Source organism: Physeter macrocephalus, chromosome 18, assembly GCF_002837175.3.
Source record: "Physeter macrocephalus isolate SW-GA chromosome 18, ASM283717v5, whole genome shotgun sequence".
NCBI lineage: Eukaryota > Metazoa > Chordata > Mammalia > Artiodactyla > Physeteridae > Physeter > Physeter macrocephalus.
In genome coordinates this window covers 59,981,887-59,994,594 of record NC_041231.1, presented here as the reverse complement: position 1 = coordinate 59,994,594, position 12,708 = coordinate 59,981,887, and the positions used below count along the sequence as shown (strand labels likewise).

The 12,708-nt window shown below is 38.5% G+C and overlaps 1 protein-coding gene across 3 annotated transcripts in view; it reads right to left on the bottom strand.

Moving 5' to 3' along the window:
* The window catches only part of AZI2 (5-azacytidine induced 2), a 33,977-nt gene that overhangs the window by 17,526 nt on the left and 3,743 nt on the right, over positions 1–12,708 (bottom strand). For all 3 annotated transcript variants that reach the window (XM_028478903.2, XM_024116509.3, XM_024116510.3), the window contains exon 2: positions 344–564. In XM_028478903.2, the coding sequence (XP_028334704.1) occupies positions 344–559 (216 nt within the window). In that variant the 5' untranslated portion in view covers positions 560–564. The remainder of the gene's footprint in view (positions 1–343; positions 565–12,708) is intronic.

Below are 12,708 nucleotides of genomic sequence, written 5' to 3'. Positions count from 1 at the left end.
GACACTTCATTTCCTTTGTTGGTACATAATTTTTTGCACATATTTAAAAATCCTGAATAAAATTCATACAGCTATGAAGGTAAGGCAATCTGAAAAAAAGAGGTAATAAAAATATTTGAACTTTAATCCCTTCATGTTGTTAATCCTATTCTGCAAATATTCACCAAGCACTATGATATGTGAAACACAGTAGGCTAAGTAAAATGCCCAGGGTTTTGAGATTAGCAGTGAGTTATCCTTAGGAATTTGGTACTCATGGAAGACAGTGCAGAAAAATATTTAAAATTTCAAATGCTTTGAATTATTAAGTCACAAACATAATGAAAGTAAATAGATAAATTACCTTTTCTTCCAAAACTCTTATTCTTTTTTTTAAGAAAGAGTTCTCTTTCTCTGAATCCTTAAGTCGTTTTTTGATGTCTTCATATGCAGTGACAAGGACAAAATGTGAAGCAACAGATTCATCTCCTGAATATATTGAGACTGGAGTCACTGTATCTCTCCTATGGGCTTTTTCATGATTCAGAATGCAGATATCATCTTCTACCAGTGCATCCATGACAGCTATTTAAAAACATAAAATAGAATGTCTCATTGAATAAATGAGCAGAAAAAAAGAAGGTATATTGAGAATAATGTGAATATTGGGGAAATGTTTAAAAACTCCTATTTCTTTTTCTTTTTTTATTGAGATACAGTTGATGTATAATACTATGTAAGTTTCAGGTGTACAACACAGTGATTCACAATTTTAAAGGTTATATTCCATTTATAATTATTATAAAGTATTAGCTATATTCCCTGTGCTATACAATATATCCTTGTAGATTATTTATTTTATACATAGTAGTTTGTACCTCTTAACCTCTGACCCCTATCTTGCCCCTCCCCCATTCCCTCTCCTCACTGGTAACCACTAGTTTGCTCTCTATACCTGTGAGTCTGTTTCTTTGTTATATTCACTAGTTTATTTTTTAGATTTCACATATAAGTGATACCATACAGTATTTGTCTTTCTCTGTCTGACTTATTTCACTAAGCATAATACCCTCCAAATCCATCCATGTTGTTGCAAATGGCAAAATTTCATTCGTTTTTATGGCTGAGTAGTATTCATTCCATTGTACATATATACATTTTTTTTTCTCCATTCATCTGTTGATGGACAGATGTTGCTTCCACATCTTGACTATTGTAAATAGTGCTATGAACACTAGGGTGCATGTATCTTTCTGAATTAGTGTTTTTACTTTTTTGGATATATACCCAGGAGTGAACTTGCTGCGTCATATAGTAACTCTATTTTTAGTTTTTTGAGAAACCTTCATACTCTTTTTCACAGTAGCTGCACCAATGGCTTCTTGATGATAGCCATTCTGACAGATGTGAGATGTTATCTCATTGTAGTCTGAATTTGCATTTCTCTGACGATTAATGATGTTGAGCATCTTTTCCTGTGTCTGTTGGCCATCTGTATCTGGAAAAATGTCTATTCAGGTCTTCTGTCCATTTTTTAATCAGGTTGTTTTTTTGATGTTGAGTTGTATGAGGTGTGTACATATTTTGGATATTAACCCCTTATCGGTTGTAACATTTGGAAATATTTTCTCCCATTCAGTAGGTTGTCTTTTCATTTTGTGGATTATTTCCTTTGCTGTGAAAAAGGTTTTAAGTTTATTTATGTCCCATTTGTGAATTTCTGCTTTTGTTTCCTTTGCTTTAGGAGATAGATCCAAAAAAAAAATACTGCTATGAATTATGTCAAAGAGCATTCCGACTGTTCTCTTCTTTATGGTTTCAGGTCTTACATTTAAGTCTTTAATCAATTTTGAGTTTATTTTTGTGTATCTTGTTGAGAATGTTCTAATTTCATTCTTTTACATGAACTGTCCAGTTTTCCCAGCCCCAGTTATTGAAGAGACTGTCTTTTCTCCATTGTATATTTTATTTAAAAAAATTTTGTTTTTTACTTAAGTATAGTTGGTTTACAATGTTCTGTTAGTTTCAGGTATACAGCACAGTGATTCAGTTTATGTATATATAATACACACACACACACACATATGCCTGTAACGTTTGTTTTGCTTTATTTCAGACAACATGAATACTAAGGGAAGGTTCTGTTTGTTGTTTTCAGGGTCTGGTCTTCCATCAGGCTATTTGCTTTTCTGATTTTATAACTGAAAGCTTCCAATTGCTCTCAACTAAAGTCAGAGTTTGGCATGTCCAATGATTTGTTTATATCTAGGATTATAGGAAAGTTAGGCAAAAATAAATCTGTTTACAACAAATCTTAGTTGAAACCTATGATTCAGTCATTCTTCACCAACACCAATTTAAAAATTTCTAACCATGTAGGACAACACCTTAAGTTAGATTCTTTGCCAGTTTATCAAGAAAGTTGAAAAATACCCCAATATCCTACAATATCCCCCCAAAATGGCAGATCCTCATAACCATAATTAACTCCTGCTGCTTCCAGTACAAAACTGCACTTTCTCCTAATGATGGATAAAGAGTAAAGTTTTCTTCCTCTGAAGGGTTTACTTTTTCCTCTCTGGATTCAACTCTGTTCCAAAATAACAGTAAACATCATTCGAATCACCTTGCTAGTAGTTGAAATCCTCATATTTCCTTTCCAAAAGGAAAGTATGGGTTATTCCCATACTGCAAACCTCAAGTAGGCATATGTATCTCTATCTAAGACTCTTTCACACACACATATCTTAAAAGAGGAACAAGCAGAATAAGAGCACATGGCTAGTTAAGTGATAGGATGCAGTCTAGCTTAAGGAGAAGTAAAATTGTGCCTATCTTAGACATCTGACTTAAAATGTCTTAATATCCAACCAAATGGACAGGATTTATTCAACTGGAATCATTCTTTTTTTTCCCCTAAAGACAGCTGAAAAACAAACTGCTCTACAGTGTTGAAACAGATGGTGTCCCACAGTTTGTGCACTTTGAGGATCCAAGGCTATATGCCTTTGCTTTACGCAAAGTTCTAACTAGGTCAGCAGTGCGACTTCCTACTCATTCATTTCTATCATGAAATAATCATTTACTCAGCAAGGAAAACCCAATGTGGGAGACGGCTGTGCAGTAAAATAATTGTTATGCCATAAAGGGAAGTAATATATTTGAGATAATACAGAATGCTGAGGATTGAGGGGTGGGGAGGAGGAGGAGTTTTTAAAGAAGGTACAGGGAAAGATCAAATGACTCTTAACCCTGCATTCTGGTTATTTTTATTGTACTTTCTGAACTTAAACTTTAACAGTTTGCTAACTTCCAGCAGGGGTAACAAGTTCAAGGGCCTGAAAGAGTATGCGGAAAAAGAATGAGGAGGGGAATGACAAGAGATAAGATTGGAAAAACAGAATGGAGACCAATGGAGATCATCCTTTACGATAAAGAGACTACAGGATTTGGTCTCTATTCTGTGGAATTTAAGAAAAACCTGTACATGATTCAAGAATGTGAGGAATACTTATACAACAACTATAAAATATATTCGTAATCAAATGAACTACTTAGTATTGTGCTAAGTGTTTTACAAATGTTATCCCCATTAACTCTCATGATTACCCTATGAGGTAGGAAAATCTTATTACACCCATTTCACAGATGGAAAAACTGGGACCCATAAAGGGTATGAAGTTTAACCAAGATCGGCACAAAAACTTGGATTTCAGAGCCTGAACTATTAGTACTTTTCCCTCCCCAATGAATCTTTTACACACTAAATTCACCAAGAACTACAAAAGTAGGAACCTTTTGCAAGGTTTTTAAGTACCTTATATGGAAGGGAGTGTAATGATTTAACAATGTCACATTTTATAAAGTATGATAACTGGTCATTTTTAGGATAAAATGCGTAGTCAGACTGCTTATTTTATATACTTATATCTGTTGCCTATTTTATTTATAAATCACCCTAAGTTGCATATGGTCTCTCTCTAAATACAAGAAAACATTATTTGCCTAAAAAAGCTTTTTTCAAGTTTTATATCATTATTCTATATATTTATTCTATATACTATAAACATGACTTGGAATGCACTGTCCTAAAAAATTGCTTATCTGTCTTAAAAAGTATATGAGAAATAGCCAAGTACACCAAAGAGAAAATCCACTTGCATCACAGATATGCATCAGATTTTGTTTTAATAGTTGTCATTTAAATTTGTTATGAAATGAAAATGAAAATTTTAATTTCTATCCTTGCAAAAATAAATATAAAATCACATAAGTATCAGAAATATTAATGCTTATCATATTACTCCATACACACCCAACTTCTGGAGATTAAAAGCTGCAGGGCCAGGGAAAATGAGATCTCAGAAAGGTACCAAATAAAAAAAGGCAGATATCCCACTGTATTTATTACTATACTGAAAGGAAAACTGCTAGCAAAGTAACAAAATAGGCTATGTGTAACCTTTGGCTTTATTGCTTATGCAAGCATCCTTCCTCAACCTTATTTCTATAAAGAAGTAAAGGGAGCTGCAGTAGCCTACCTCACAGTAAAGTAAGATTCAGTTTTATATACTTTGTGATGAAATGCCTCTTCATGGGTATCCAAAGTATCTGGCCTGGAAAATTTGATTTTCTGGATAAATGGTAAAAGCCTAATTCGCTATTATTATACTTAAACTAGACGAAGCTAGCTTTAACATTTGCGAAAATTTATACTGTATCTAACCTTATTTACCATAACTTATCTTAAAATAACAAACCTGTGTTTACTTTAATCTTTAAAAACTGAGTACCATGAGCAGAAAATTATTATCAAAGATTAGAATGATCAAAAGATTAGATAGTATTTTAAATAGCCTAGCAGGAATTGATAATTTTTAAAACTTAACAAATGTCAAAAATATTATCCCAAGACAAGATTAAGTGGGCCTCTCTCTATCATGAAAGTCAATGATAAATGTATCCTACAGGAACATGCAACACAATAAATGGTCTTTTACGAGAATATTCTAAGAAACTGGAGCTGACCTAGAGCAGTGTTTGCAAAGTGAGGAATGGACAACTGCCTTAGAATCATTTAGAGTTCTCTTCAGAACTACTGATTGGGGCTTCCCTGGTGGTGCAGTGGTTAAGAATCCGCCCGTCAATGCAGGGGACAGGGGTTCGAGCCCTGGTCCGGGAAGATCCCACATGCTGCGGAGCAACTAAGCCTGTGCACCACATCTGCTGAGCCTGCGCTCTAGAGCCTGCAAGTCACAACTACTGAGCCCACGAGCCTAGAGCCGGTGTTCTGCAACAAGAGAAGCCACCGCAATGAGAAGCCCGCGCACCGCAACGAAGAGTAGCCCCGGCTCGCTGCAACTAGAGAAAGCCTGCACGCAGCAACGAAGACCCAACACAGCCAAAAATAAATAAATTTAAAAACAAACAAACAAAAAAACCCTACTGATTGCTAGGCTCCAGTGCAGATCTATGCAAATCAGAATGTTGGGGTGAAAAACATCAAACTGAACTGTCAGTAATCAGTCCATTTGACTTTAAGTCCCATTCCAATTTAAGGACCACTACTGTAGTGGAAACAGAGCTAAGTGGATACTACGTGATTTACAGAATCCCGATTATAACTAGTACTCTTAAACATTTGTGGGCATGGTTAGTTCTATGATATCAGTTGGGAAATATCACCTAACTTTTCTTTTTTTTTTGAACATCTTTATTGGAGTGTAATTGCTTTAAAACAGTGTCATCACCTAACTTTTGCATGGAGATTTTGTTCTTATTACAGAAAGTTACTTCATATTCATCATTTCATCTCACCACAATAATAAAGGAGGGTGAGATATATATATATATCTATAGACAAATAAATCTATATATAATCATGAAAACATTTTATATATTTGGCAATTAGATTTTGTTTCTTTTCAGAGGTTTACGTAAGAGAAGTACAAATTAAAAGAGAATTAGAAAGGACTGAGGTGAAAGATGTTGACAATTGCTGACATTGCTGAGAACAATGAAATTCCCAAGAATGATTAAAAGTTGTTGTGATCACCCAATTCCAGTGTGGGGGAGGAGGCATTTCCACACCATCAGCAAGCAATGCTCTGGACACCAGCTGGGTGCCCTACAATTCAACTCAATTCTGACACTATCTACCTAGAGATGGCATGGGATTCCACACGTAAAGGGCTCAGTCCCACAAGACTTCCCTCTACTTCAGAAGCCAACGGCAAGCCCAGGTTGCTACCTGTACTTCTGAGGGACCAGCTGCAAACTGGAGGTTCCAATGATTCCCTCCAATTCAGGATGCCAATCACCAAGTCCAGGTTGTTACCTGTACTTCTGATCAACTGTCTGTAAAGCAGAGGTTCCCACAACCTTCTTGAATTTGATTAATTTGCTAGAGCAGCTTAAGAGAACCAAAGAAACCCATTTACTCACCTGATTACTGTTTATTATGAAGGATATTAAAGGGTATGAATCAACAGCCACATGTAGAGATACACAGGGCCAGGTGCTAACAAAGGAGCTTCTGGCCTCCTGGAGTTTGGGGCCAGCATAGTGGCATGTGGAAATGTTCTGGTTCACCAACCTGGAAGCTCTCTAAACCCTCTCCTCTTTGGGTTTTTATGGAGGCCTCATTACAGAGGCATGATTGATTAAATCACTGGCAACTGAGTCAACATATCTCACCCCCCGACACTCCATTCCCCAGGTCAGTGGGACTGAAAGTTCTAATCCTCTAATCACCTGGTGAGTTCCCCTGGCAACCAGCCCCCATCCTGCGGTGCTTTCCAAAAGTCACCTCATTAACATAAATCCAGTCAAGATGGAAAGTCTCTTGTTATAAGTAACAAGATATCCATTTATGTCACCTTGATGGCTCTGAAAAGGTTTCAGAAACTGAGGACAAGAGACCAAATATTATGGCAAAAGATGCTCCCATGGCTCTTATCCCTCAGGTTATTCCAAGGGTTTGGGGAGCTGTGAGCCAAGGAACCATGGATGAAGACCAAATGTATATGAGAAATATATTTTGGTCAGCTGAGTGACCACATATGTTTTTCTTACAAATCACAATATTAATGGAGAAAGATGGGCACAATCTGCCAGATGAGGTGGGTAGAAAAGAGAATAGTAGTTGCTGAAGGCTAGGGAAGAGATGTAAAAAGAAGAAGAAAAAAATTCAAACATTATTAATCAGAATTCATCTTAGGACACCTTAAATTTCAGTCTTTTCTACAATCAAAATTGAGAGGACCCTCAATTGAGGTATGCTATACATACTGGGGTGTGAGAGACTAGAAAACATAGAATTATTTTCTGACACCAGATTAGTCTTTTTTCTAGGAAAAAAATGATTATCCTGTTGTATTTAATCATCTTAATATTTCCTATTTATTGCTCACTAACCATATGACAGGTACTAGGTGCTTCCGCATAGTAGGGGAGAATTCACCCCCCCAAAAAAATGTCTCTTTGGTTATGTTCTAAGAAACAAGAGAGGTGGGGAAAAACTGTGAAGACCAAGTAGGAGTTACCGTTTTGTAAGACACATTCACATTTATAAGGGAAATATCCATTTGTAAGGGTGTTTCCCTCTCTCTTCCAGAAAGCGGAGGATGACCAAATGTCTAGAAACTCTTATAACAACCTTATCTTTGTTTACTGTGCTTATTCTAGGAACCTCCCATAACTGACTCTTCCCCACTCTTAACATGCCCTTTTGTCTTTGGCTGATAATGGTAATATTTAAGGTGAGGGCTTTGACCATTTGGGCAAGTTACTCAGTTCTCCTGGGTCTCTCCCATGTATAAGTATTAGTAAACTTTTGTTTCATTTTCTCCTGTTAACCTACCCTAATGTCAATTTAATTCTTAGACCAGCCAAAGGAACCTGGAAGGTGATAAGATAAATTTCATATTTTATGGCAAGACAAGAAAAATTTAAACAAAAGTTTTCTCTGCCCCTTTGGACCTCCTCCCTCCCCTTTAGTGTGTGTTGTGCATCCGAATTAACCAGACCTCCGTAGGATAACTTCCTTCTTAATGTTGTAAGGGGCCACGATGACCCCATGACCCACTACTCACTTTGTACCGGCAGATCTGGATTGTATAAACTGTCAATAACACATCATTTAGAATATAACCCTTTGTCTCAAAAACAGGTAACTGTGCTTTGACCTCTAATGGGTGGAGCAGTCCTCAGAGCATTCTAAAAGACTGTCTCCCAGTACAATCACCAAGTTGGCTCAAATAATATTTCCCATTTCTTTCTTAGATAGACTATTGATTAATCTTTTTGTTGACATGCATGTCGTATCACCAGAGGACACCTGGCATCTACTGTGAACCAGTGCTCAGTACCAGCATGGGCTCATTAAGCCCCACCAGCTCAGATGTTCTGATGAGTTCTGATATTCAGATCTCATTACTTTTAAGTGATGATCCTAAAAATTTTATTCAGGCTGTTTTTACTTAAGACTTAGAGTCTTAAGGGTAACCGGTACATTTCCCAGGCAGGGGACCTAAGGGGATCTGGGCTGGGCAGGAGGCCCAGGGAAACATAGGTGGCTGGGTTTTTGTTAGATTTAAATTTTAAAAAACAAGTCAATATATGGTCTGAACAAAACTTTTGCTAGTGAAATGAGAAAATGAATTAATTCACGTCTGAAGAACAAGGGACATCTGCTCCTTCCAGACACAAGGTATCCTCAAGTGACTGAGAACCTAGTGGAAGTATCTGAGGATCAACCCTCGTGATGTCGCAGTCCTACAGGGGAACCCACTACAACCATTAAATACTGCTCTTCCAGAGGCGCACTCTTGTGCACCAGTGCCAAATCGAATCTCGGAGACAGTGTTTTGGGTGAAGTAGAAGAGAATAGTTTTATTGCTTTGCCAGGCAAAGGGGGACAAAGCAGGCTCCTGCCCCAAAAAACTGTGTGTCCTGACCTGGGAGGATATGATGAGTTTACAGCAATGGTTCAAAGGTGAGGTTGCTGATAAGATTAGGGTGTGCACAGGGCCTGTGCTCCTCTGATCTGGTCTCAGGTAATCTGTTTAATGAGCTTCTCTGGTTCCTTTAATGTAGTCTCAGGTGGTCTTTCTCTGGTATGAAGAATGCTGACATCTTAAAGAGCTTAAAGACATTGTTATGTGTATCCCTTGAGGTGGAACCAGGATCTTGCCCCAAGGCTGCACAATTGTTTCTTGGCTGCTCCTCCCTTGTCTCTGCATCCCCTCCCTTCCTGGACTAGTAACTGCTCGAATCTGCCCTTTGGAACTCAGGGAGAGTCATGGAGGCTGGAGTTAAGAAACAGGGTACAGGAAGGCTTCCGTGCCCAGGAGCCCCACCGTGTCCTGCTCAGTTTCACCCTGAGCACTCCCAGAGGCTTTACTGGGGGAGGGAGAAACCGAGACACGTAGAAGACTAGAACTAATCCAAGAGTAACTCTTCAGGGAGCAAGACAGAAGCAGCACACATCCCATCCACCTTTCTATCCTCAGAAAGTTGTTCAGAGCATATCTCATATCTGAATTAGACTACCAAATTCATAATGGGAAACTGTGCCTTAAAGGCCAAACAGCTCCTAGACAGACTGCCACCTACGGGGATGCCAGCTGGGTTTATGTATGCTTGCAAGTGCTTACTTAATTGAGAATTAAAGGATATCCTGCCCTGAAACAGCCAAGATGGGGCTCTTTTTTGGCTTTCCAAAACTGATATTTGCATGCACAGTTAGAGAAACCCAGCAGAAGCTAAGTTCTTGCCCTGTCAGTCAGTCTCCTGGAACACTGCGTACAGGGTCTACTGGAAACAAGAGTGGTAAGAGTTTTTCTAAAATTAGATTAGCGTGAGAAAATATTTGTAGGCCTAGCTCCTTATTCCTTTGAATTAGAAAATCTTGTAAATTGTTGAAGTTTTAGAGAGCTCTCATCTTAAACTATTTTATCTACTTTAATTGGTATGCAGAAGCCCCAGAAGGCTTCAAAATGCCAAAACAGCTTAGCTTCATTGAAAGATTTGTTGTAGAAAGCTAATGAAATATTAATGTTATAACAAGTACCTAAAATAAACAAAAAAATCCTTTAAGACTGATGATCCCTGGTTGGGAACTAAGATCCCACATGCTGTGCACCACGGCCAAAAAAAAAAAAAAAAAAAGACTGACATAACTACTGCTCTCCTCTACCCTCCTTCAAGTACTCATTCTAGTAATCCTGTCTGAACTGCCTTCCACTCTGAAGACACTATTAAGTGGTTACCATTAGAAATGGAATCACCCAGTGAGCCTGTTCAGATCAGAGGCCAACTGAGGGCCATAGTTAAAGAATTTCTTAATCCCAGGGAGGATCCTCAAAAGTTTTTGTAAATGGATTACCAAGATGAGAGGCCACTGGTCTGACTAAACTGACCAGAGCTGATATTCAGAGTCTGATAGGAATTTTTTTTTTTGGCATTCTCCTCTAAGCTCAGTGAGGGAAAGAACATTCCAACATAGGTGGATGGGTGGGTCTTGATATCATTGCTGTGGCCATGCAATTCTTTGAGTAATTAAAAACAGCTGTCTTTTTTTTTTTTTTTTAATTACAAAATCCAGTCTTTACAGAACCAGAGGTGTGGCTCCACAAACAATTTAAAGCCCACCAGTCCTTTTACCACTCCCAAAACCTCCCTTTGGTTTTTGGCTAAAATACCACTGGTTTTTAATCTGAGCTTTCCAGATACTAGGAAACCTTTCCCCTCGAGCTAATTATGACTTACAGCAATTTGGTAAATTACACCTTTGTAAGTAGAATTGAAACATTTATCTCTTCTCACTATCCAACTGTTCCCTCCAGAAATTGGAAACTCTTAGGTTCCCAGCACCTTTATCAGGTAAATAAGGAAGGCCACCTCCTGATAGGTACAGGAATCTCAAGGTATTTTGGGGATCTCAAAAAGAGAGAACTTCACCCAAATCTATAGATATTGCAGGCAGAATCTGTGGCAAGCCTTTGGTGTAATTTATCTGGCCTTGAGAGGTCTTTTAAAGGTTTAATCTAAGATTCCTTATGAAAAGTTCCAACATAGCCAATTTATGAGTCTATGTGGTCAATTACAGACTTATTTCGCAAACAAATTAATATGGCTATATTTGGTAGAAATAAGGGTAATTTTCGAGAGAAAAAGATTATGTTTCAGTGGATATTAAATTCTAGTTTTGCTAAATGAGGCTTTTTAAAAAATATTTACCACCTAAGACTCACTTCTTAGATGGCTCCTTGTTGTTATGCTTTATTACTGTAAAGTTTAATTGAATTATTAAAACAACACTCTAGTTTGTTTCTAAAGCTGATCACAATAATCTATTTTTGGATGAAAATCAGATTCACCATAACCTGCAACCAGGAGATTATGCACACTGGAAAAGACATCAGATAAAAGACCCTTTACAGCCATGTTGGACGAGGCCATATCAGGCTTCCTCTCCTGAATGAACTGTAACTCCTGTCTCTGACACCTGACCTCGACTAATGAGGACCAGCACTACCAGACCAGAACAAGAAGACAATGACATCTGAAGTAGACAGCTGACGCAAGATGACCCAGGCCTGCATACTATTACTTTGACAACTGCTCACACTTTTGCTTATGAATCCAATGTACTTCTTCCCTGGGCTCAATCATTTGCAAGTTTCAAAAATCAATCCAAACAAACCATAGGTTTGTGGACCTATGTCCAGTAGTCCTAGGTTTTGTTGGAGGATTTCTCCTCTCCAAGGCTCTAACTGGATGGCCCTTATTTTTATTTTAAAAGAAACTCTAGTATTGTGCAAGCTACCCATTACCTTCAATATCACTAAGTGGGACCCTCTTACCTGGCCAATTAATGACACCTGTTCTAAATGTGCCCATAAACACTCCTTTTCACTAGATGAAAAGATATTGGGTAGCTCCTAATGGGACCTAATGGACTCATGGAACAAGTTTATGGCCTTGGCTCTCTCCAGGATGGGTTAGAAAGATGTGCAACTGGTTTCCCTTGGGCTAAAGGTCACCTATGGGTAGGCTTAGAAACAGCCGCTGCCAATTTGCCTTTAATGCTAGTGTGCTGGGTTTCTATCACTTTTCCAATAGTATGACCATTTGGCCGAGATATTTGTTAACTCATAACACATATGAAGAGTCAGATTTCCACTCTGAATACTCCTCTTCCCAGTTTAGAAGAAACACTAGGAAAATGTTTTGATTTAGGAGGATCTTGGCTTAAACGTTTACTACTGACACTCTTACTCCTATTGTCAATCCTATATAGCTCTCTATAAATTAATGAACACACACCTGCAAGGTAGAATTGGCATAAGTCCTACTGGACAACTGGAATTGACCATTAGTCCTTGACAGACATCTCACTAGTACCACTCCCTAAAACAAGCTATTAAGACCTAACACCAAAGGACATGACGGACCCAGGGCATGTAAGCAACCACCCTGGCATAAGGCAACCAAATATTTGATCACCTAATGCTATCAAAAGATTAAAGATCAGGGCTTCCCTGGTGGCGCAGTGGTTGCGAGTCCGCCTGCCGATGCAGGGGACGCGGGTTCGTGCCCCGGTCTGGGAGGATCCCACGTGCCGCAGAGCGGCTGGGCCCGTGAGCCATGGCCGCTGGGCCTGCGCGTCCGGAGCCTGTGCCCCGCAACGGGAGAGGCCACAACGGTGAGAGGCCCGCGTACCTC